The sequence below is a fragment of the Rattus norvegicus genome, chromosome 4 (assembly GCF_021556685.1).
Source record: "Rattus norvegicus strain SHRSP/BbbUtx chromosome 4, alternate assembly SHRSP_T2T, whole genome shotgun sequence".
Lineage (NCBI taxonomy): Eukaryota > Metazoa > Chordata > Mammalia > Rodentia > Muridae > Rattus > Rattus norvegicus.
This window is the reverse complement of record NC_141537.1, coordinates 91,815,827-91,843,228: the sequence shown is the minus strand read 5'-3', so window position 1 is coordinate 91,843,228 and position 27,402 is coordinate 91,815,827. Positions and strand designations below refer to the sequence as shown.

At 37.2% G+C, this 27,402-nt stretch overlaps 1 protein-coding gene and 1 long non-coding RNA gene across 6 annotated transcripts in view; one reads left to right on the top strand and one right to left on the bottom strand.

Annotated features, from left to right (window-relative positions):
* Positions 1 to 9,868, top strand: part of LOC120102492 (uncharacterized) — a 111,091-nt gene extending 101,223 nt beyond the window's left edge. Inside the window, exon 5 of the long non-coding RNA XR_015686018.1 lies at positions 9,488 to 9,868. This is a non-coding gene — a long non-coding RNA (uncharacterized LOC120102492). The remainder of the gene's footprint in view (positions 1 to 9,487) is intronic.
* Positions 1 to 27,402, bottom strand: part of Ccser1 (coiled-coil serine-rich protein 1) — a 1,234,532-nt gene that overhangs the window by 555,471 nt on the left and 651,659 nt on the right. Inside the window, exon 11 of one of the 5 annotated variants that reach the window (XM_087658740.1) lies at positions 24,436 to 25,517. In XM_087658740.1, coding sequence (XP_087514866.1) covers positions 25,458 to 25,517 — 60 coding nt within the window. In that variant the 3' untranslated portion in view covers positions 24,436 to 25,457. 5 annotated transcript variants of the gene reach the window in all.

Below are 27,402 nucleotides of genomic sequence, written 5' to 3'. Positions count from 1 at the left end.
AGTCATGAGCCAAATGGACTTAACGGATATTTATAGAACATTCTATCCTAAAGCAAAAGGATATACCTTCTTCTCAGCTCCTCATGGTACTTTCTCCAAAATTGACCATATAATTGGTCAAAAAACGGGCCTCAACAGGTACAGAAAGATAGAAATAATCCCATGCTTGCTATCGGACCACCACGGCCTAAAATTGGTCTTCAATAACAATAAGAGAAGAATGCCCACATATACGTGGAAATTGAACAATGCTCTACTCAATGATAACCTGGTCAAGGAAGAAATAAAGAAAGAAATTAAAAACTTTTTAGAATTTAATGAAAATGAAGATACAACATACCCAAACTTATGGGACACAATGAAAGCTGTGCTAAGAGGAAAACTCATAGCGCTGAGTGCCTGCAGAAAGAAACAGGAAAGAGCATATGTCAGCAGCTTGACAGCACACCTAAAAGCTCTAGAACAAAAAGAAGCAAATACACCCAGGAGGAGTAGAAGGCAGGAAATAATCAAACTCAGAGCTGAAATCAACCAAGTAGAAAGAAAAAGGACCATAGAAAGAATCAACAGAACCAAAAGTTGATTCTTTGAGAAAATCAACAAGATAGATAATCCCTTAGCCAGACTAAAGAGAGGACACAGAGAGTGCGTCCAAATTAACAAAATCAGAAATGAAAAGGGAGACATAACTACAGATTCAGAGGAAATTCAAAAAATCATCAGATCTTACTATAAAAAACTATATTCAACAAAACTTGAAAATCTTCAGGAAATGGACAATTTCCTAGACAGATACCAGGTATTGAAGTTAAATCAGGAACAGATAAAACAGTTAAACAACCCCATAACTCCTAAGGAAATAGAAGCAGGCATTAATGGTCTCCCAACCAAAAAGAGCCCAGGTCCAGACGGGTTTAGTGCAGAATTCTATCAAACCTTCATAGAAGACCTCATACCAATATTATCCAAACTATTCCACAAAATTGAAACAGATGGAGCCCTACCGAATTCCTTCTACGAAGCCATAATTACTCTTATACCTAAACCACACAAAGACACAACAAAGACAGAGAACTTCAGACCAATTTCCCTTATGAATATCAACGCAAAAATACTCAATAAAATTCTGGCAAACCGAATTCAAGAGCACATCAAAACAATCATCCACCATGATCAAGTAGGCTTCATCCCAGACATGCAGGGATGGTTTAATATACGGAAAACCATCAACGTGATCCATTATATAAACAAACTGAAAGAACAGAACCACATGATCATTTCATTAGATGCTGAGAAAGCATTTGACAAAATTCAACACCCCTTCATGATAAAAGTCCTGGAAAGAATAGGAATTCATGGCCCATACCTAAACATAGTAAAAGCCATATACAGCAAACCAGTTGCTAACATTAAACTAAATGGAGAGAAACTTGAAGCAATCCCACTAAAATCAGGGACTAGACAAGGCTGCCCACTCTCTCCCTACTTATTCAATATAGTTCTTGAAGTTCTATCCAGAGCAATCAGACAACAAAAGGAGATCAAGGGGATACAGATCGGAAAAGAAGAGGTCAAAATATCACTATTTGCAGATGACATGATAGTATATTTAAGTGATCCCAAAAGTTCCACCAGAGAACTACTAAAGCTGATAGACAACTTCAGCAAAGTGGTTGGGTATAAAATTAACTCAAATAAATCAGTTGCCTTCCTCTATACAAAAGAGAAACAAGCCGAGAAAGAAATTAGGGAAACGACACCCTTCATAATAGACCCAAATAATATAAAGTACCTCGGTGTGACTTTAACTAAGCAAGTAAAAGATCTGTACAATAAGAACTTCAAGACACTGAGGAAAGAAATTGAAGAAGACCTCAGAAGATGGAAAGATCTCCCATGCTCATGGATTGGCAGGATTAATATAGTAAAAATGGCCATTTTACCAAAAGCAATCTATAGATTCAATGCAATCCTCATCAAAATATCAATCCAATTCTTCAAGGAGTTAGACAGAACAATTTGCAAATTCATCTGGAATAACAAAAAACCCAGGATAGCTAAAGCTATCCTCAACAATAAAAGGACTTCAGGGGGAATCCCTATCCCTGAACTCAAGCAGTATTACAGAGCAATAGTGATAAAAACTGCATGGTATTGGTACAGAGACAGACAGATAGACCAATGGAATAGAATTGAAGACCCAGAAATGAACCCACACACCCATGGTCACTTGATTTTTGACAAAGGAGCAAAAACCATCAAATGGAAAAAAGATAGCATTTTCAGCAAATGGTGCTGGTTCAACTGGAGGTCAATGTAGAAGAATGCAGATCGAGCCATCCTTATTACCCTGTACAAAGCTTAAGTCCAAGTGGATCAAGGACCTCCACATCAAACCAGACACACTCAAACTAATAGAAGAAAAACTAGGGAAGCATCTGGAACACATGGGCACTGGAAAAAAGTTCCTGAACAAAACACCAATGGCTTATGCTCTAAGATCAAGAATCGACAAATGGGATCTCATAAAACTGCAAAGCTTCTGTAAGGCAAAGGACACTGTGGTTAGGACAAAACGGCAACCAACAGATTGGGAAAAGATCTTTACCAATCCTACAACAATATACAAATATATCCAAAATATACAAAGAACTCAAGAAGTTAGACCGCAGGGAAACAAATAACCCTATTAAAAAATGGGGTTCAGAGCTAAACAAAGAATTCACAGCTGAGGAATGCCGAATCCCTGAGAAACACCTAAAGAAATGTTCAACATCTTTAGTCATAAGGGAAATGCAAATCAAAACAACCCTGAGATTTCACCTCACACCAGTGAGAATGGCTAAGATCAAAATCTCAGGTGACAGCAGATGCTGGCGAGGATGTGGAGAAAGAGGAACACTCCTCCATTGTTGGTGGGATTGCAGACTGGTAAAACCATTCTGGAAATCAGTCTGGAGGTTCCTCAGAAAATTGGACATTGAACTGCCTGAGGATCCAGCTATACCTCTCTTGGGCATATACCCAAAAGATGCCTCAACATATAAAAGAGACACGTGCTCCACTATGTTCATCGCAGCCTTATTTATAATAGCCAGAAACTGGAAAGAATCCAGATGCCCTTCAACAGAGGAATGGATACAGAAAATGTGGTACATCTACACAATGGAATATTACTCAGCTATCAAAAACAACGACTTTATGAAATTCGTAGGCAAATGGTTGGAACTGGAAAATATCATCCTGAGTGAGCTAACCCAATCACAGAAAGACATACATGGTATGCAGTCATTGATAAGTGGCTAGTAGCCCAAATGCTTGAATTACCCTAGATCCCTAGAACAAACGAAACTCAAGACGGATGATCAAAATGTGAATGCTTCACTCCTTCTTTAAATGAGGAAAAAGAATACCCTTGGCAGGGAAGGGAGAGGCAAAGTTTAAAACAGAGATTGAAGGAACACCCATTCATAGCCTGCCCCACATGTGGCCCATACATATGCAGCCACCCAATTAGACAAGATGGATGAAGCAAAGAAGTGCAGACCGACAGGAGCCGGATGTAGATCGCTCCTGAGAGACACAGCCAGAATACAGCAAATACAGAGGCGAATGCCAGCAGCAAACCACTGAACTGAGAATAGGTCCCCCGTTGAAGGAATCAGAGAAAGAACTGGAAGAGCTTGAAGGGGCTCGAGACCCCAAAAGTACAACAATGTCAAGCAACCAGAGCTTCCAGGGACTAAGCCACTACCTAAAGACTATACATGGACTGACCCTGGACTGTGACCCCATAGGTAGCAATGAATATCCTAGTAAGAGCACCAGTGGAAGGGGAAGCTCTGGGTCCTGCTAAGACTGAACCCCCAGTGAACTAGACTATGGAGGGAGGGCGGCAATGGGGGGAGGTTTGGGAGGGGAACACCCATAAGGAAGGGGAGGGGGGAGGGGGATGTTTGCCCGGAAACCGGTAAAGGGAATAACACTTGAAATGTATATAAGAAATACTCAAGTTAATAAAAAAAAAAAAGAACTACTAAACCATGTAAGACCAAGAGCCTGTAAGTGGGATGGACAGTTGGATTCTCTCCAGCAAGCATCAATTACCCCCCCCTACCGCCTGTCGACAGAGAACAGTCCCTTAGGGTATATTGAACTTTACACTGAATCAGGCGTGGCTGAAGGTTTTTATAACAGCTGTTTTCTTTCAAAGATTATGATCTTTTTTGTTGTAGACACTAAAATTAAGTCCTATAGAGCCCAAGAAAATGAGGAGACATATAGAACCCATTCCATATTCAGGAATCAAACCCATCAAATTCCAGTGCAACTCCATGTAACTATCATGGATCCACAGTCCCTTGAGCAACGAAATAAATATTTAGTGCTGTTAGCATCAGGAGAAGTTTGTTATATCTAATTATTGGAGCAAATAAATGAATAAAATCTCAATGAAAATACTAATAAAATGTTGAGGGAGAGGTTGCTGTGGTAAGATACCTTCTGGTTTCTTACTGAAAACAGTGGGGTCACTGGGAATATCTTTGTGTCTGGCATAAGAACATGTTATGTTTTTACATTGTTCACAGATATGTAGCTTCTCAGAGAGTCTAAAACTGCCTTAATGTCTTGCTGATATTTCAATTAAGTACCACATTGCATGCAACCTTCTCCTGGCAATCATTTTATAACTTTTTTGATTCATAAAGATGCAAAACATATTTATAACTTGTGTATACTTGTGGGTCCAGAGCCACTATCTCAGAACACTTATAAGTCATGAATCTCATTTACATCTACTCTATCATCATGACCTTATCCAATCCAAATTTCTTCCTCACAGATCTCTTTACTATTACTGGAAAATTAGGTTGAAGGTGAAAATATTAGGTTTTAGAGTGTGAGGAAAACAAACATTCCTTCTAGAACAAGGTTTGTTAGGTTGCCAAGTAGTGTAATCTCTCCCCTCTCTTCCTATACAGTTGTTTATAAAAGGGTCAAGGACACTAACAGAGAACTGGTCTCTGGGTCAGAGGAATACATCTGAAAATCTGTACATTAAATGCCTAGTTCCAGAGGGTACTACAGGGTATGGTAGAAATTTTAGGAGGTGGATCCAAATGGAAGGTCTTTAGATATGTCCTTAAAGGGCATTGGACAACTCTTTTCCTCACATTTTTTTCTTTCCTACTTCAATCACCCATTCTTTCCTTTCCTTCTTTGTTCCTTCCTATGATGTGAGTAGTCTGTTCTGTGACAGGTCTTCCATTGTGTCTAGATACCCAGGGCAGAGACTCAAAAACCAAAGGATTCCTACTTTTGGACAAAAACTTACAACTTTTTGAATCATAATAAACCTCTCCTCTCTTCAAGTTGTTTATATCAGGGTTACACGTGAAGGTACAGTTTTAAATTAATGTATGACTTTTAAGGAGACAACACAAGAGGGCTTATTCTTGATTATCTTGTAAATCTAACTAGATGTTCCTACAACCTCTGAATAAATATAAATCAGGATTCTCTCTATCAGGAACAATCTTGCTCTTATAAATAAAAACCATGTCTTTTTATTTTTCATGGATACCAACAAGAACTATAGTTTCCATGTTAATTCATAGTTATGTCATTCTGTCCCAACCACCTATCTCTTCTTATTTCATGTGTGCGTGGAGTCAGGAGATCCTTGTTCCCCACTTTGCTCATCTGGTAAACTACTATGCTTTTTAGTCTTACCTTAATTAAAAACATTAGGGAGATTTCTGAATCCATAATTCCTGGGAAATGTTGCGTAAACAACAGCATATCCTTCTTATCCCTATTGTTAAAGACACTCATATAATATTTCACACAGTTTTCAGCTTTATTTTTTGAAAATTTTAATGTTACACATGCAGCCTTCATGTTCATCACGAGCAAATGGAGATTTTAGCGAGCCCTGCATGTTATTTTAAATCACAGTCAATATTTTTCACCAGGGTCAAATTTGGATAAGAAACCCTTGCATAATACCTCTTCATTTGTACTTCAGATTATGTAGGCAAATCATTTCTTCCTATGACAAATTTGTAAAGCTCATAGGAGCACCATTTAATTATTTTTCATGAAATTATGTTTCACTCTAAATTTTAAACAAATGCGTTATGCATTTATCCTATAGATAGAGTTTGGGGTGATGCACAGCTTGCAATAAGAAAGAGGGAGATACTCCCTGCACCAAGGCCAACATATGTGTTATGGTGAAAAGATATTTATTACAATGGATGCATTGAAGCAATGTAATGTGCCTATTCAGACATCACTCTCCATGTGCTATGTAAGGGTAAGAACCGCTCCTCTTAGATCACTCTATTTTGTGTCGAACCAACACAGAACTAACAAGCATCCATGAGTAGCATTAGAAGAAGCTAAAGAACCCTTACCATAGTTCAAGTGTATTTAATAAAATCGGTAACAGTAGTTTAACATGTTTCTATGTTAGTTTTAGGCACATCGACCATTTTATCACTGCCAGGATTAATTGCTTTAAGCCGTGGCTGTTTATCCTCTTTATGTAGTAACCAAATACAAAAGGAGCATTTACTAACGGGGCTTTGATTTTATTTGACAGGCACGTTAAATTACTGTTAATGTCCTGAAGTCAATTTCCTTTTGGAAAAAAAGCTAATTTTTCTCTTTATGATCCCATGGGAGCAGTGTTTTGTTTCTATTTTCATTTTGTTTGTTTGTTTTTGTCTTGTACGGGAATTAAAACTAATACAACTGTTGCCACTCTCACAAAGTGACATTGGCATTCCCTTGTTTATAAGGACATTTACCAAATTCTTTCCTGTGATCAGCTACTCTTTCAAATATAGGAATAAATCAAAGTATGCTATACTTTCTGTGTTTGAGTTTATATTCAGTTGGAGGGTATTAATAAATCACATGTGATTCATGTTAGTGATGTCAAACTGGGAAGGAGAGCTATGAAACAAGGACAAGGTTTTAGATGAGCATTTGAAATGATATTTAGATCACACAGCTCTAAAATGGGAAGTACCAAAGGTGTCTACAAGAACATGGTTCTAGGCAAAAGCAGTAGAAACCCCAGTGTTTGACCTTTGTGTACACTGGGTGTCACAGCCTGTGGAACAGAGGGAAGTCAGACTTCAAAGAATTCAATGGGCTGGGAGGGCAGGTGGGTTAAATAGGGGAATGTATTGAAATTTACCAGAGTGAGACTAGAATTCTCTGGAAGGTTCAAAGTAGCAGCTCTTTAGCTTACATGTGGCAAAAAAGAGTTTGATGCTGTGAAGAGGGAACACCTTTCTAACTATCCCTTGTCAAAGACACATAGTAGTTGAATTTAGACACAATTGCATTTATTCTTCATATATTATTTTAAATGCAAATTGTCTTACATTATTTTAAGGCCAAAGTGTTGAGTACAGAAAAGCATCTGGTATATATATGCCTTAATCCTGACACAAAGAAATACAATTAAAATACTGGTTTCTTTCTGTTCTTTTATATTCTGTTCCCAGCCCTTTGTGAATTAACATCATGTTTACATGTGGCATGTAGATTTAAGGTGCTTCACCAGTGGTATCTGCCCTGAAGGAAATTTTCTTCAAACATGATCAATTTTGGAAACAGTAGTTTTATGCATATGGGACATTTTCACTGCCAATATTAATTGCTTTAAGTGGCTGTTTATTTTCTCCATGTAGTAACTAAATGCAAAGTCACCACATTAGAGCACTGTCTTCACATTTCTTTCATGTAGCTGCTTTACTGGGATTAATAGAGTGTCCCTGAAGAGACCAAGACAGTTCCCACTACCTGACAATTGCAAGTATTTGATGTGAACTAACCATGGAAAAATGTTGAATTGCTGTTACCAATTTTATTAAGTATTTTATAGGTGAAATGTGGAAAGGATTTCTTCAGCTCTTGTGATGCTACCCATGGATGCTTGTTCGTTCTGGGTTTGTTTGACACAAAATAGAATGATTATGAAGAAGCTTCAATTAAGAAAATGTCTCCATCAACAAATCTGTGGGAGCATTTTCCTGATTAGTGATTGACATTTAGAGGCCTAACTCATGGTGGGCAGGGCCATATCTTGACAGGTGGTCCTGAGGATGTATAAGAAGGAAGTTTAGAGAGTCATAGAGAGGAAGCCAGTAAACAGTGTTCCTCCAGGATTTCAGCTTCAGGTGCCTGTCTCACTTGATTCTTGGTTTCATTCAATGGTAGATTATATAGATTTACGTAAATCAAGTAAACCCTGTCCTCCCCAAATTTCTTTGAATTTGGTCTTCATCACAACAATAGAAGCCTATCTGATACAACAGTCATTTTCATAAAGTAACTGTCTAGTGTAATATTGTGATAACTGTAATTTAAATGCAAATAAACATATGATAAATTAAATTTTATAATTGGATTACTTATTGTGAAAAGTTAATAAAATTAGTATGTGCTACCAAACATTAGAGTCTAAGAGAATGTAAAGATGTCTTTACATCAGCTCTGAGTCCTGTTACTGAAGCTGAACATGTTTCAAGCAGCAGTACACAACACAACTTTTGGTTCACGTGGCTGCACACTAAAAATGGAGTAATCCATAAATTATCCTAGAGATTATGTTCTGGTACAGGTCTATGTAATGTCTCTCTATAAGTTGTCATTTGTTCAGTGGAATAAGTTTTCATGAAAATTAACTAACATTGGTTGCTGTAGTTGCAGACGCTAATTAATACTTTTCTGAGAAGTGTCTTAGAGTAGAATTAATGACAAATTAAAGAATGTCAGAGATCATTCTAATGAGTTTTATAATTTTATCTTATTACTGAGGATATGAAAAGTTATGCAGTCTTGAAAATGGTAAGAAATTTTGCAGGTGTTGGGAGAGGCTTTTGCTTTCTCTGGAAGGTTTTCAGGCATAAAGAATTCATGGAAACCTGTAATACAGATTAAATAATACACTAGAAATTCAACAAGTATGAGTCAATAGAAAATCATCTTCTTAAGTATCTGTATGCATTTCATGCAAATATATATAAAAACTAAAACATAGCCTTTGATGTGTATGGATTTGTTCTGTGATGTTTCTACTTGCCACTGTGGAAAAAACATTATTCTGTAAGTGAAATCCAGACTTCAGACATCAAGAATGTTGATTCTTTCAGGGGCTAGTGATTCAGGGCTAGGTGTATTCAATGCACACTTTAAAAAAAAATCTATAAAATTTCAATGTATGAATGTAACCTCCTTTTGAAGTGTGAACTATCTATAATTAATTGTAAATATAAATAAATCCTCAAAATGAAAATCAAAATGATATTTATCTGTTGACAACATAAAATATTAGAGCTGTATGTATATACTCATATATTAACGTGTTATAGCAATATTTATCAATATTTATATGTTAATACAAATACAGATGAGATAAAGTTTAATTCCTCATCTTCATATTTGTTTATGTTTCTATTATTTTTAGAATGGTATAACCTTTTATGAAGAGATAGCTCACTGTGCAAGATTACTTGTTACATAACCAAGAGGACTTGAGTTCAAATCTCCAGCACCCACCTGAGGAACTGAGTTTTACTGCAGGAATATTTAATCCATGCACTCTGGTGAGAAAGACTGGGAAGATTCCTTGAGCTTGATTGTGCTGTCTTCACTCCAGCTATAATAGGAAAGCCTGTCTCAAGGGTGTAAGGAAGGCATCTTGAGTTGAGAAGTAGGCATCTAACATTCTCCCCTGCTCTCTATGTGTATAGACGGATGTTCACATTCACATGTGTATTTATGTACAGCACACTCTGATACACACTATAAATAAAAAGTGAATAATAAATAAAAGTTATGTGGACAGAAGTATTTCTCTCTTTCTAGTTGACACATTACCTTGCCATGATAAATGATCACTAAGTATTTACTGAATTAATTGAGCTAGGTAAGAGAGATTTAATCATGTAAAATTTCTTTTTAACAAATCTGTGTACTAAAGGAAGGGAAAAAGTAGATTTAAGAGAGAACTGATTTTATTTTTATTTTTATTATTGTTGTTTTAACCCAAAATCACACTACGTAGTTCTGGCTCACCAGAAACTCCCTATGAAGACCATGCTCTGCTCTACCTCACCAGAAACTCACTCTGAAGACCATGCTATACTCTACCTCACAGAGATCAGAAACTCACTATGTAGAGCATGCTATCCTCTATCTCACCAGAAACTCCCTACGTAGACCATGCTATGTTCTACCTCACCAGAAATTCACTATGAAGACCATGCTATGCTCTACCTCACAGAGACTCACCTGCCTTTGCCTTGTTAATGCTGGGATCAAAAGCACATGACGCCATGGCCAGATTGCTTTATTGATTTAGGATTATTTGCTTATGTATATGAGTGTTTCCTGAATATATGTATGCATGTTTTTGTCATGCAGTATCCATGTCAGCCAGAACAATACCTAGGGATTTGACATTTTATAAATATAATACTCATGTTTGTCATATTTTCATGCAAGAAACTTCTCTATAGGAAAGTAATAAAGAAAATTTTAAGTGAGCAGCAATAGAAAATTAGAATTTATAATGATTTCTATATATGGTATTGAGTTTTTGAAAAAACAGATTCAGGCCCATTATTCGATTTATGTCTATGTCTTTGATGTTACAATTGTATGTGATTTTAAAAATCTAATGAAGTAGGCAGAAACCTATGTAAATTTCATCTAAAAACTTATTTCCCCTGTACCTACCAATTTTAATGATTACATTGGACTTGTGTTTTAAGCACCTTTTCTTCTTTGGAGGCTGTAGATAAGTGGTTCTTAATGCATAAGTTGAGACCCCTTTGGACTACCTCTGTCCCTAAAAGTATTCACATTACAATTCATAACCATAGCAAAATTACTGTTATGTAGTAACCAAAATAATTTCCTGATTGGGGGTCACCACATCATGAGGAAGAAAGGCTGAAAACCACTGCGTTAGAGCCTATAGGAGGGAGAACTAATGGCAGAAATAGACATTACACGGAGGGTTTGAGGGTTTGCCCAAGCCCCTGGTTTATGGATGCATTCTGCTACCTGGTTTACATGACATGAACAGCCTAACCTGCACCCATGTATTCCATACCCTCCTTGCCATGGTGGAATGAAATCTCAGAAACTACTATCCTAAATAAATCTTCTAACAATTTCTTGATTCTGTCATATATGGTGATTTCTGTGATGTAAGCATAACTAATACCAGGAGCTGGCTATGTGGCTCAGTAGTAGAGCTCTTGTCCAATGTCAATGGCTCCAGTACTCAATTGGAATACTGGAAATAAAACATAGAAATTAAGATAGTTGAAAGCAGTCTATTTATGTGAATCCTATTCTTTGGAACAGGTTTGCAGTAAGGATTTGGAAAATTTGTATATGCAGGCTAAGGAAGACCTAGAATGAAACAAACAGTACTGAAGGTATATACTTGTATTATTTTGGAAGACAAACATGCTGAGAGAAATGGAAAAAGGAAAACCAGGCTCAGGTGGTTTAAAATAGGGGCAAAGATTTTATTGAAAATAGGAATAGAGTTTTGTGATGCATTTTAGCAAAAAAAAAAAATCTGTTCAGAGTTTGCCTATGGAATAATGTGGGATGATGTCACAGGTGAGGCAGGTACAAGATAGAATGAGGTCTGTCATTGGATGAGAAGGTAGGATTGGCAGGAGAAAAGTTTAAAGGAAGAGGAGGAGACAGGAATGGAAAAGAAGAGGAGAATGGGAGAGAGAAGCCGTGGCGGCACAACATGGAGGCTGGCGCTAAGATTCCACGCTGTACCTTTACAGGTTGTTATGAATGTTCTTTAGGGATGGATGTGTACAGGGCTTTGTGTGTTTAGGTGGGCAATTATATCTTAATTGGATCAGAGGTTATTGGGTTGTGTGTTCTGTCAGGTAGCGATTTAAGTGTAAGAAAAAGAGTTTCCTTGCCTTTCCCTGTCTTTGTGCTATGAACATTCCAAGTGCTAGGAGTTGTTTTGTGTACATAGGTTCTGAACAGAATTCCTAGCCTCTTCCCACAAGGTCATAGTGAATGTCCCTAGTGGTAACTTCCAAAACTAACCAGACTTTTCCACTTTTTCCTGAGGAATACAACTGCTTAGAGAAAATATTATTGCTTAGAGAAAATACACAGAGTGAAAATGGTTATATATATATATGTGTGTGTGTGTGTGTGTGTGTGTGTGTGTGTGTGTGTGTGTGTGTGTTTTGCCACCTTTTAATAATTACTTTCATATCAATTCAACAAAAATAAATTTATTTTGGAGACTGTTTTCTGAAAGACTCTGCTTCCAGTAATTTTTTTCATTGTAAAATACTTTTAGCTTCCACAATAGTAATTCTTGAAAAGAGGAAAAATATTATAATTATGTGTATAGTAAAATTAACATCCAGAAATCTCTCTAGTTAAACATCTACTGGAGAAGTTCACTAAAAGTTAGAGTCTCTATAATATACCTACTTTTCATCCTGGAAATTCTTTCTAAATGCAATGGTACAGTAATAAGACTCAAACAATTTAGAAGCATCCAGAAGAAAATTTTATCAGCAATATTTGCTGAAAGTCTTTCCCCTGTGTCACTCTTTCTCAGTACCCAAGCATAAAATTCTACTTTGCTCTGCAGAGTTAGACTGAGAGTGGATTTTTTATAATACATCTTCAATTACATTTATGAAAAATATTTCTTACATCATTGTTGGACTTCTAACAATGCTTATGAACCATGTACAGAATGTTTCAAGCAGGAGAATCTATGAAAAGTTAGAAAGAGAATACTTAATCCACATTTCCAATGCTCTTCATGTTTTATGAGATTTATAAAAGGAATGTAACTGAAAAAAATTTCTACTTTAAAAAAAATCCACATTCTATTTTACAAAACAGAAGCATTTCTTTCACTGTTGCTTTTATTGTCTGGATAAAAGACTTCTATAATGTAAGGAATTCTTTACCAAGTCATTCAGGTGCAGAGTGATTTTTGTAAAAGTAAATTTTTATCATCCCTCCTTGAAGAAGAGTTTAAGACTGAAAGTCATGCTAAGGGCATGCTTCCATTTTCTTTTATTCTGTGCAAAATAAGCAAAGCCAAAACAATTGAAAACTTGTTTGTTCATCAATACTTGGGTATTAGGTTGTGGACCCAAAATACCAAATGTCAACAGTCTTGAAACACCCAAGGTTTTCTTAGAAATGTAAAATTATGTATCCTATTTATTTGTACACATAATAAGCAAAAGTATAGTTTAATGCTCTCATTATTTCTGCCTATTAAAGTGCTCGTACTGACAATGATCCCAGTAGGAGAATTTTAAGTGTATACCAGGGTAGCTGAGAGGAGCCACCCTGGTTTTATTTGTGATGCTGAACATATTTGTGGAACATAAAAATGTGACATATGGTAGCACAGAAGCACACCAAAGCAACACATCAGATCTGTTTTAGTGCACAAGGATTAACAAATACTCTACTGTGTAAACATATTGCTTTCAGAAGTACTCAGGGTTGATAAAAGTGGCTCTCTTCATATCTAAGACAAGCAGGCTTGTGGGCAGAAATCTTGCTGGTTTTAATTAAAAAGTACGCTTGCTAAAGAGTTGTCAATAAATGCCTTCTGACCCACACAATTGCAAACAGCTATGCATTAAGAGAAATGAGTTAGGTACTACCTTCTTGTAACAAACCTATAGGTATCATAATACAATGTTTTTAAAGAAATTTTCTATTTGCTTATTAGTGACATTAGAACTCAACATGGTAGTTTAGCCTTGCTTATTCCAGCCTTCAAGAGAAGATATAGTTAATAGTAAAAATGTATCTTAGTCTCCATTGCATCAAGTTAATCTTTCAGATGAAAATTTATATTTGAACAATCTCAGTATGATAACTCAGTGTGAGAGGTGACATCAGAAACTGAAATTCAAACTAACCTAGACTCTCCAGGAGTCAATCTAGAATCTCATACTGCAATGACAACATTATCAAAGCTGTCTAGTGTCTTTTTGACTTTGCCATAGATTGTTAGTTGAGAATTTAGAAATTAGTATTGATCAGAAATCTCAGGGTTGTTTTGATTTGCATTTCCCTTATGACTAAAGATGTTGAACATTTCTTTAGGTGTTTCTCAGCCATTCGGCATTCCTCAGCTGTGAATTCTTTGTTTAGCTCTGAGCTCCATTTTTTAATAGGGTTATTTGTTTCCCTGCGGTCTAACTTCTTGAGTTCTTTGTATATTTTGGATATAAGGCTTCTATCTGTTGTAGGATTGGTAAAGATCTTTTCCCAATCTGTTGGTTGCCGTTTTGTCCTAACCACAGTGTCCTTTGCCTTACAGAAGCTTTGCAGTTTTATGAGATCCCATTTGTCGATTCTTGATCTTAGAGCATAAGGCAATGGTGTTTTGTTCAGGAAATTTTTTCCAGCCTTATTTATAATAGCCAGAAGCTGGAAAGAACCTAGATGCCCTTCAACAGAGGAATGGATACAGAAAATGTGGTACATCTACACAATGGAATATTACTCAGCTATCAAAAACAATGACTTTATGAAATTCATAGGCAAGTGGTTGGGACTGGAAAATATCATCCTGAGTGAGCTAACCCAATCACAGAAAGACATACATGGTATGCACTCATTGATAAGTGGCTATTAGCCCAAATGCTTGAATTACCCTAGATGCCTAGAACAAATGAAACTCAAGACGGATGATCAAAACGTGAATGCTTCACTCCTTCTTTAAAAGGGGAACAAGAATACCCTTGGCAGGGAAGAGAGAGGCAAAGATTAAAACAGAGACTGAAGGAACACCCATTCAGAGCCTGCCCCACATGTGGCCCATACATATACAACCACCCAATTAGACAAGATGGATGAAGCAAAGAAGTGCAGGCAGACAGGAGCCGGATGTAGATCGCTCCTGAGAGACACAGCCAGAATACAGCAAATACAGAGGCGAATACCAGCAGCAAACCACTGAACTGAGAATAGAACCCCCGTTGAAGGAATCAGAGAAAGAACTGGGAGAGCTTGAAGGGGCTCGAGACCCCATATGTACAACAATGCCAAGCAACCAGAGCTTCCAGGGACTAAGCCACTAACTAAAGACTATACATGAACTGACCCTGGACTCTGACCTCATAGGTAGCAATGAATATCCTAGTAAGAGCACCAGTGGAAGGGGAAGCCCTGGGTCCTGCTAAGACTGAACCCCCAGTGAACTAGACTGGTGGGGGGAGGGCGGCAGTGGGGGGAGGGTTGGGAGGGGAACACCCATAAGGAAGGGGAGGGGGGAGGGGGATGTTTGCCCGGATACCGGGAAAGGGAATAACACTCGAAATGTATATAAGAAATACTCAAGTTAATAAAAAAAAAGAAATTAGTATTGATCAAACAGTTAATTTTTCTTCTTCTGGTTCTTCTAATATAATGATCCTCATATATAAGATGGAGGAACGATACCAAATTCCCTTTTGTAGCTGTCACTGTATCTGTTCAGGGAATGATGCGATGATAAGGGCCATCTTCCTGATGTATGAACAACTCAGGGATAAGCATGTGGTCTGTGGGATTAGGAGACGGTTTATTGTTTGTAAATCCAATGTTCTCATCTGTTCCGTAAAGATAAGGGACCTGCCATTTAAAGTCCTTATGCTTATTAAGTGAGATATAAATAGAATGATAGTTGCTGTGATTGACTACCTCCAACTTCTAGAAGTTTCTAGTGTAGAACAAATAATCTAGATATTTATTGTAAGAAAACAATGTACAAACAATGTGGCATGTATTTTGCTACATATTTTAAAATTTGTTTCCAAAATGTAACACATAAGAACTAAATACACAAGTGCAGGAGACTGCCACTCCTTGGGTGCTTATTCAGTGCTGCTTCTTATCCACTACCATGAAAAATGATTACCACAGTCCAACTCTGCCAATGCTTTTCTGATTTGGTAGCATTTAATGTATTTTAACAATGGTAAATGTAAAATTGTCATAGATTATTTAGTTTCGTAGAAATTTTATGTCATCTAATCTCATTTTACACATACTTAATTTTACATATTTAAAGTGATTCTTAAATATTTAATGCAACTAACCATGAGGAATATATTGGTGTCCCTTTAAACGAATCAAAGTGCATAGGTACAGAAGTACACATAACACAACAAGCTCTTGTGTGCCTGATACTAATAATGTTCTTTTATTTTAGAGAATATTTTTAAAGACCAGTATGTATAATCAAGTTACCAATGACCCATAAGTTAATCAAAATATCCTGTTTGCTTTGATGGAAATAAAAGAATTGAGAGCTTGAGAAGTTTTATCTATTACATTTCAAATGTTGCCCCCTTTCCTCCTCCCCACTCCGTGAACCCCCATAGCCCCTACCCTTCCCCTTTGCCTCTAAGAGGGGACTCCCCCCACTCACTCTCACCTCACACTTCTAGCATTCCCTTCCTCTGGGAATATATCAATATCATTTCTCATTCTCTGAACCAAGATATGGCATAATTCCTGAAATCAATATGCTGAAATTTGATCACAAATTATTTTAAAATATACCATGGTCTGAAATGATCACCCTGTACATATTTTTGATGGTACAATTTTAATTTTAAACACATATTGTGATCATGGCTGAATCTTATGTATATGGTAAACTGGTTTGTGGTTGGCTGAGCTTCGAAGCTCAGGACCCAGCACACTATAGATGTTCGGCAAATGTTTCAACCAAACAAACAAATATCTAAATACATTTAAACATTTAAATGGAAATCCTGGAAACTCACATGTGCCATGATGTTTGTGAATGTATTTAAAGACATCACACTAAACCTAATCTCTGAATATTTCAGTCACTTATTTTTGACAACACGTAAAATGCTCAGAAATGTCAGTATTACACATTTTCTAATATAGGGCTAACCATTGTCAAATGTCAGAAACTAAACATAAAAATGTGTAAATCTGTTTAATAGTCAATTGATAGGGTGTCAAACTGCAAAAATATCAGGAGAAACTAATAATCTTTCTGAAATTATAAGTATTTCCTCTAGATCGTGTGGTATATATACAAGCATACATATAATAAAATATTTAGACAAATAAAAATGTCATTTCTCAAATTCTGGATAAAGTTTTCTTCCAACTTGACACAATACATTTTATACTCTGCAAGTATTTAGTAAAAAATTGGCATTTAATTCTGCATATTTGCTTATGTTTACTTATGGTACATACGCAGAGGGACTGAGGTTGAGTAAAGCAGTAACTGTAGGGTTGTGCTAATTACAATGCTAATAGGTTAATGCTTACTTGCTTAATTTGAAATTAAAATAGGTGACTCAGTTAAGAGAGTAGGAGTTGCTAAACTGTGAGTAATATAACTATTTCCTTTTATCTTCAACATTAAAGTTCATGCAGAATAATGTAGCTTGCTAGGTTTAAGAAGTAAAATTCAATAGGTGAGTTTCTCATTAAGCAAAGATGTACATTGTGCAGTGAGGGATAGAAGGAGACTTTACATTTATATCATGAAGATTGAAATTTAATAGATGATTTAGGGGACAACATGAGAATATTTTAAAGCACATTATTCAGGAGAAGCAATGCATTAAACCTCCATGTCTTAGTTGGTGCAAATGATCTATTTCTGTAGCAAACAAAGCATGTTATTTAGGAATAAGAAAGTCATTTTTGTTCACACATTTAAGACATTTATTTGTCACTTAAAATCTCTCGAGATATTTTCAGAAGAAAAATGTGTTTAATGATAAAGTTGTGGGAGGTAAATGAGTAAATGTGCTGCTGGAACAACAATGTCACAATAAATTACTCTGACAGGTACAATAATGATTCTGAGATAAATATTGTCAACAGTGATCATCTGTCTTAAAATAGTTACAGCAGGACTCCAGTCAGGGAAGCAGGTAGCCTACCTGTGGAGTTTTACCTCTTCTTTGTCTCTTCCAAGTCCACTTCTCCAGTCTTCTCTCCAGCTCTAGAGCAGACCAACTACTGAAGCTTCCTCTTCCCTTGCTTACCTCACCAACAGACCACTCAGACCTTCTCCAACCTTCTTCCTTATGCATCCTGTTGTCCCAGCCTCAAGCACCAGCAAACATTCCTTGGGAATGCTCCAAGCCCCACAACCCAGAAAAAAAGGGTAGGCTAACTATAGGTCTTCTCTTCTCTATCCCCACCTCCAAATTCAATGCCCAGACTCATTCCAAGTTCTGTAGCCGACCACCTGCCATAGACTCACCTTCTACTGTCTCCTTTTCCAGAGGATCACAAAGATCTTTTCCTCCAGACCTCCTTTTCCCTTCTAATTATGTTATTCTGGTCCCCAGCTCCAGTGGGCATTCTCTGGGAACTCACAGATCATTCTGGCCAGAGAAGCGGATATAATAACATGCAGATCTTTATCTATTCTTTCTCTTTTCTAAATCCAATTCTCCAGTCTCATCCCCATATCTGTAGCTGACCACCTTCTATGGTCTCCACACCTCTCTTCTCCCATCTCCTGCAGATCATGGATATCTTCTTCTCTAACATTTTTCCCTACTCAATCCTTTGTTCCAACCTCCAATGCCTCCAATGCCAGCAGGCATTCTCTGGGAACCCAAATGGCTGCATGTGATAGAGAAGCAGGTCAGCCAGCCAAGGTCATCAACAAGCTTTGAGTCATCACTCTACCTCCTTTTCTTCATGCTTAAACCCTGACTCTCACCCCAACTCATTGCTCTCTTCCCTAGATTCTCATGAATCAGCCTGTGAACCCTCACCCAAACCATCCCCATTCCTAGGCATCAAACCCTAATAACTAGAAACACATTTTGTTCAGACCCCCAGTGATCACATCTATGAGGAGCCAAGAAAAATGTCCTCCCAGGTGACATACTGCTCTCCTAAGAACCAGAAAAAGCAACAAAAAACATTAAAAAAACCACCTATTCAACAAACAAGACCAGATATCAGACTTAGCATTAAAATCCTCCACAACCTAGATGCTTACATACTAGTGTAAACAGAACCAGAACAATACATCTCTTCAAGAGACCAGCAACCCTACCACAGTAAGCCTTGAGTATTGGAGCAGAGCTGAAGCAGAAGACAAAGACCTTGAAACAGCTGGTATGAAGATAAAAGGGATCCTTATAAAGAAATCTATGAAAACACTAGCAATAGAAGGAAGTAAATAAAACTCTTCAAGAGCCAAACGTGGAGATAAAATCAATGAAGAAAACCCAAACTGAATAAACTCTGGAAATGAGAAATTTAGGAAGTCTCACCAACAGAATGTAAGAGGTAGAAGAAAGAATGTTGGGTATTGATCACATGATAAATATCTACCCCATTCAAAGAAAATTTTACTGGGTAAGATTATAACTCTTGTGCATCTGACTTTTGGTGTAAGGTGCTGAAGGTTCTTTGTCATTGTAACCCAACAGACAAGTACAGCTTTTAGAATAGATCACATGATTTGTCCTTGAAAACAATAGTATTTTTCTGAAGCTTTAAGTCTGCTGACAAGTTGTAAGGAAATAATTTCATGGATCATGTGTTTCTACACATGTAAGGCTTTACTCCTGTTGTACCTGAATGACTGACTTGCCTAATCAGTTGTTCAGAGACCAGTCATTAATTTTCAGGAATATGTCTCTAAGTTCATGTGCCTACAACTAAATGAAAGAGACTTTCAGATTCATAAATATAATGCTTCATGAACATTTATAGGGAATATAAGTTAATTCGTAAAATCATTTTTTAAACATAAACCTTTTGGGAACCAAGAAGCAGTGGGTAAAGAAAATCAACACAATTATTTCTTCAGGAAGCCATTCTCACATTCACTTCATCTTTTGCCTCAGGTGACATTTTGCCATCCCTCTTAATATAAAACTTGTATGAGAAGTCACCTATTCTTTCTGCTGGACCTTTATACAATGGATGGCAGACAAGCAAGAGTGGCTCTTAGTCCCTGCGGAGATGAATGAATACTTTCTCTATCCCTAGTCACTTTCCTTTTATTGAAGACTTAAAGGGACAGTAAGGCTCAGTGAGCAGCTCAGGAGCATCACCTAACCACTGTATCCTTACATCAGAAGAAAATTCTCATGCATATGTCACTGGCTTTCCTGGCAGTAAGGAAATGCTCTCCTTTCCTCACTATGAATGTGTCAACAGGAAAATGCAATTTTTACTTCAAAAGAAATTAGAGATTATTCTGGAGAGAAATATGAATGACTATGGTCTAGGAACATAGACTTTGGTGTTCCCAAATACTGTGCTCCAGTCTCAGAGTGGGGTTTTGAGTTAACAGAACAAAACAAGCTGTTGTACAAATACAGTGCTGGGGATTAGAGATGGCTAGGTTAGAGCAAAGCTCAGCTACTGGTTACAGGTTTTCGATGTATTCTGATGGAATTTTAGCTTTTACAGTGGTGAATACCATTGGTCTCTTAGAAATATGTTTTAAGGGTTTGATAGTCTCAGGAGGTCAGGTTTTATTTTTAAACAGACTACTGAGAAATAGTCAAATGTAATCTTTCAAGAAAATGAGCAAGATGTTAATGTTTCTGAATGATCAAGAAAAATAGAGGGAAAAAATTAGTGAAGTAAATTGACTGGAGACCACCCTGGAACCAGCAAAACCAGAGAATTTGTATATTAATGAAAAGAGAAACAAAAGGTAAGTTAAAAACAAAACACACCATGTGTATGCCTGGTGCAGGAGGAAGAAACAGGAGTCACACACAGCTTTTAGAAATAAGAGCTATGAACCTGAGCCTTATTTATAATAGCCAGAAGCCTGAAAGAGTCCACATGCCTTTCAAAAGAGGAATGGATACAGAAAACGTGGTATATTTACACAATGGAGTATTACTCAGCTAATAAAAACAATGACTTCATAAAATTTTCAGGCAAATGGATGGAATTAGAAAGTATCATCCTGAGTGAGGTAACCCAGTCACAAAAGAACACATTTGGCATGTATGTACTCACTGATAAGTGGATATTAGCCCAAAATTTTGGAATACCCAAGATACAATTCACAGACCATATGAAGCTCACAAGAAAGACCAAAGTATGTGTCCTTCAGTCCTTCTTAGAAGGGGGAACAAAATACTCAAGTGAGGAAATATGGAGACAAAGTGTGGAGCAGAAACTGAAGGAAAAGCCATTCAGGGGCTGCCCCACCTGGTGATCGAGCCTATATAGAGACTCCAAACCCGGATACTATTGTGGATGCCAAAAAGTGCTTGCTGACAGGAGCCTGATTTAGCAGTCTCTAAAGAGGCTCTGTAAGTGGACTGAGGACAGGGTCCTCAGAGGAGAAGTTGGAAAAAGGACTGAAAGAACTGAAGGGGTTTACAACCCATAGGAAGAACAACAATATCAACCAACCAGAACCCCCCAGGGCTCCCAGGGACTACACCAGGAACCAATGAGCATACATGGAGGGACCGATGGCTCCAGCTGCATATGTAGCAGGGGATGAGAATCCCTTTAAGTTTCAATTTCCCCAGTGTAGGGAGATGATGGGGTGGAGAGGCGGAGTGGTAGGGGTGAAGCACCCTCATAGAAGTAGGAGGAAGAGGATGGGATATAGGGTTTCAGGAGGGGAAACCAGAAACGTGGATAACATTTGAAATGCAAATAAATAAAATATCCAGCAAAAAAAAAAAAAGAAATAGGAGCTACGGGTGGTTGTTCGATACCACGTGGGTGCTGGAAAAAAACTGGAGTCCTCTGCGAGGGTAATGAGTGCTCGGAACTCCTCAGCCTCCTTTTGTTCGGCACGACCATGGGAAAATATCCTTATGTATGGGTTTTTCCTTTCCTTTCTTTCCTTTAGTTTAATCTTTAAATTTGCATTTGGTCTAGTAAAAAGAAGTATATAATTTATTGTTTAAATGTATGATAGTAGTCTCCGTTGTAACATTGCAGATACATTTAACCTTTCTTTAACACACACAGACACACACAACTTGCTGGTTCCTTTTTGTCTTTTTAGTTTTTAAGTAAATTTTAAAAGACATTATATTTCTTTTGACAATCAGGGAGTTATATCTGAAACTGAAAGCTTTCCTATAATATCTTAATACCTAACATTTGTCAATATATGTAAAATTTGTTACCAATGCTATTGTTTTTAAAATTTAGGTTGTCACTGCCTAATACAGAACTTTCTGATTTAAAATTTTCTCTTCAGTGGATACAGTGAAGGCATGCCACATGACGCTTTGATGTATACACATAACTGTCTCTTAGTACCCAGAGGGTTCAGGCTATTCTTCTGTGTAATGTGCCAGCATTCTCCAGTGTGATGACAATTACTGTATTAGCAGACCATGTCACAAGTCACTCTTTGAAAAGGTCTATACATGGGAAATTAAAATAGGATAGAATCCTATTTTTAGAAACCTATAAGAAAAAAATAAGCACAATACCCAATGTACCTGGCATATTTGTTAGTCCATACTCTCCTATGTTTCTAGGATAAGTGAGGATATATATATTGTATTTATTGTGTAAGTAAATTTTCAGGCATATCATTTTTACTAATCAATAACTGGCGATACACAAACCACAGCGCTCACACAAACCCTATGCCTAGTTTTCAGCTGTTGAAAATAATGATTAGTTTTAGTGTGTATACTCCGTGAAATGCAGATAATTACTTTAATACTGTTCATACATTTCACAGAATAATTATAACACCCCAGTTAGTATTTTATATATCGTTTTATGCTATGGAGTAAAACTTGCAAAGCAATAATGTTACAGTTAAATGAAGAATGATGTAAAAAAAATCACTCTCTACAATAAACAGGCAAATTTTCTAAATATGCTTTTTTACAGTTTTATATCTTTGAAATTGAAAGTAGTGATTTGTGAGCATGCTGCTGTATTTTCAGTCATGGAAAAAAGGTGAAAGGAGAGATAGGGGTAGTGGAAGGAGTCTGGAGAGGAATCAAGATCACAATGTAAACAGTTTGCTGTTATTAAACGGCGATACACCCACAGACTCTAAGAAATTAAACCCAAGTGAGGATGCTTCAATCAAACTTAGAAGGGGGAACAAAATCATCATGGGAGGCAGAGGGAGAAAGGAACCTGAGAGGGGGAGGGGAAAAAGAGGCATGAGCAAGGGGGGTAGAAGAGAAGCCCAGAGGGAGAAGTCCAGGAGAATGATTGAAATACGCAGCTGCCAGTGGTAGGAGGAACCTCTAGAAAGTCCCAGAGACCTGAGATGGAGGAGCCTCTCTGGACTCAATGTGGGATACCTTAACCAAAACGCCTAACAGTGGGGAGATGGAACCTGGAGAGACAATAGACAGGACCCCAGTGGAGGGATGGAGTCACCAATTTTCATAATTTTTGATCCGAAATTTTTCTTGTCTAAAAGAAATGCAGGGACAAAAAGGACCATAGACTCCATGAATGGCTTACGAGTGACTGGCACACCTTGGAATCCATCCCATAGGCAAGGCACCAAATCCTGACACTATTACTGATGTCGTGGTGTGCTTGTAGACAGGAGTTTAGCATGGCTGTCCTCTGAGAGGCCCAACAAGCAGCTAAAGGAGTCAGATGCAGATACTCACAGCCAAATACTGGACTGAGGTCACAGACTCCTAGGGAAGAGTCAAGTGGAAGATTGAAGGAACAGAGGGGGATGAGAATTCCATAGGAAGACAAATAGTATCAACTAAACCGGAGCCCAGGGAGCTCCCAGAGACTAAGCCACATATGAATTTCACAGGCTGTTCTGAGGTTCCCTTCATATATGCAGCAGAGGACTGCCTTGTCTATCCTCAGTCCTAGAGGATGCTCTTTGATATCCCAAGGAAGGGGTAGGCTGGGGAGCACCCACTCAGAGATGAAGGGGAGTGGGGATGGGGAAAAATCTCTGAGAGTGGGGCCATGTCAAGCAGCATTTGTGATATGAATAAATAAGGGAATTAACCAAAAAATAAATGATGCTCCTGAATCTGTATCTTTGAGAAAGGTATTTTGGTTCCTCTGTATTGACAGTTGATACTGCTTTTGAGGAAATCAAAGATGCTTTTTGTTATCAATTGACTCTAGTAATTAACCCCAGATTTTGTCTTCCTTGTCATTTCCACATCTTTAATTGAATTCTTCTTTGAAAATATTCTGATCATTCCAGTCGATGAAAAAAAGTGTATGATGAGAATGTTTTACAAAGTAGAATGACATATTGCCTTGTCAATATATAAAGATTCCACATGTAAACCATCTGAAAGAAAAGAATAAATTCTAGAAAACCCTAGAAGAAACAAAAATGTTTTAGTATGTTGGATCCTAGAAGAATGCTTAAAGAGATAAAGTCAATAAGACCACATACAAGGCTCATGTGTAAATAAATATATTTATAGTTTTATTTAACACCATAGTTTGCCCCCAGCATTTTGTAATTCATATATGTGTAACATAAAGTTCCGAATAATTTAATGGCATATTTTTATACATTACTGCTAAGTATAATTATTTCATTGTTTCTTTACAAAGGGTAATGGCTCATTAAGACCTGCTCTTCTTTTCTGAGCCCTGTAGCCTTCTACTGAACAACATCCTGCCTACAACACTGAATGATCCTTGCAATAAACTGTGCCTCTTACTCATTAGCGCCTTCTGGACACTATGTGGTTTGATAAGGTGGAGCTATATAGGAAGGCAAGAGAAAGGGAGCCACTTATGTTTAGTGCAGGGTAAGGCCTCTTCTTATACCACATACATTCAACGAACTTTCTTCACTGTAAGATCAATAGTTTGTTTATCTTCTTTTTAAGAACATAATTAGCTTCTGTTTCTGTATTACATTCTGTGCTTAGATAAAGGCTGTGCTCACTTGTCCTATTTGAAGATACTCAGGGTCATCTCCTGAGGTTAATGTGATGGGACGAGGTTACAAATAATCCAGTTCACCTTTGGGAACTATCCCACTAAGATGAGGTATCAAAGGCTTCATTTCCAATCTATCTGATGCACATCAAATGTAACCTAACTAGCACAAAGTTTATCACCAAAAAAGAAACCCAAATGGTATGGATAAAGAGGATGATCAAACAACGTTTACTGCCAAGTGGAATATTACATCTTGGAAATCTGTATATAAAGATTACCTTTAAATAAAAGTATATGTTTTTATAAAAATACAATAGGTAAACGTAAACATAGGTCCATTGAATCTTCATTAATATTCTGTGGCAATTGTTTAGAAATGCAAAAGTATACAGTGCTTAGGATAAACGATTTCTGTACTACACATTCTGTGAGATAGTTAACAGGATTCATAGAAAAATTGATTTCACTCAATATTTAACATGTCAAAGATCAGTGATGAATTATTTGTGGTCAAATGATTATTAAATCTAGCTTGAAATATATACTGGTTTAAATAAGCCTCCAGTGCATGTAGGATTCCACAGGGCCTTGAAAAGAAGAAAACAAAAATAAATGAATGGCAAATAACAAAACGAAATGAAATTTTAAATAAAGATAGTAAATGTATAAATACTTAAAAATACAGATTGACATGAGACTCTTCTGTTGGCGATTTTATGTCAAAATTTGTTACTAGAATTTACAAGGAATATTTACTTTAGTGACATAAAAGCAAAGAATGAAATGTTGACATAAAATGGTATTCTTCCTTCTTTCAAACAAGTAAAAAATAATTCTGTTCAACTCTTTATGCATTGCTCAATTGAAAAACAGCCCAATAAACAAACTTATAACAGAAAAATAGTACAAGGTTCACTTAAAGATTTTGTGTACCACAGCCCTACACAAAAAGCTCCAGGATGATTTCCTTAGTCTACAGTAATTATTAATCTAATCTGTTAATCTGTGATTAATGATGAAAATTCACATGATCAGAAACTAAAACATTTCAAATATTTCATCATTTTTAAAACAAGAAAATCTCACAAAAGAAGTGTAATGTCTAAGAAGTGTAGAATAGTTCACTGTTGTCTAAAGATAGTAAAATTGTTGAAGAGATATGTATGGCACAGGATCAATATTATAGTATTATGTTATGTACCAATGTATATCCTATATGTATGTATGTGCCACATGTCAGTATATAAGATACAATGACATATAAGTTCTATAGCACAAGCATTCCTGGCAGATTTTGAATAAATTTCATACAAAAAAGAAACCTTCACCCCATAGGAAAACCAACACATCTACTAACCCATACCCCTGGGAGCTCCCAGAGACTAAGCCACCAACCAAAAAGCAAACATGTACTGCTTCATGTCCCCTGGCACATATGGGGCAGAGGACTACCTTGTCTGAGCTCAGTGGCACAGAATGGGCCTAACCCTATAGAGACTTGATGCCCCAGGGAAGAGAGATGCTGGGGAGGGGGTGGTAAAGTGGAAGGGGTGCATGAGGAGGAGGGTAAGTGGGGGAGAGCATCTCTCAAAGACAAAGGGCGAGGAGTGAAGAACTCTGGGAGCCAGGACCAGGAAGGCAACATTTAGAAAGTAAATAAATAAAACAATTTTAAAAAGAAAGAAAACCTCTCATTTGAGTCCACACCAAGGAGCTGTATAAAGGAAAAATGTGCTGTGGCAGAGCAGTGTCTCCAGAGCAGCTCTGTATGAGAACAGTGCGTGGTATTACAAATTCACACAATTAGGAAATGGAAAATATGAAGAGTCTCTCTCCAAAATTTACTGAGGCATGCAGTGTGTGTGTGTGTGTGTGTGTGTGTGTGTGTGTGTGAGTGTGTGTGTGTGTGTGAATATGTGTGTGAATGTGTGTGTGTTTCTGTTTGAGAGTGTATGTGTAATGTAGTGTGTATAGTGTGAAATGTTGTATTTTAATAGCGTGTAAGGGAAATTTGTCTGCTGTCTCACAGAATACTGCTCATGCCTGAGACATGCGGGCTTTTTAGTGCATTCTGATAATGAGGCTGAAAGGCTTGAATGCTTTCAAATTAGCACTCTGAGGCCATTGCTTTAGAGGACAGAGCTATGTGAGTGAAGTGTAGAGATGTTCCCTTTGCCCTGAAAAGCAAGCTCACTGAAGATATGTAACTTGAGGAATGAGCAAAACACCACATTTAGAAATGCATTTCTAAGATGTATGTTATCATTTGATGCCCAATTGAGTTCAGGTATGTCAAGTGGCTTTTATCTCTTCCGTTTTCCATGCAAACCATATTTACAACACATTCAAAGGAAGTTTCCTTGATCTCATCTCTGCTATTAGAGAGCACTAGCTTGCTTTCCTTCTCATGTAGTGTTCTCTTATATCCCTTTGGAGCTGTCTATCAATTAGACAGATAAAGGATGTACTACA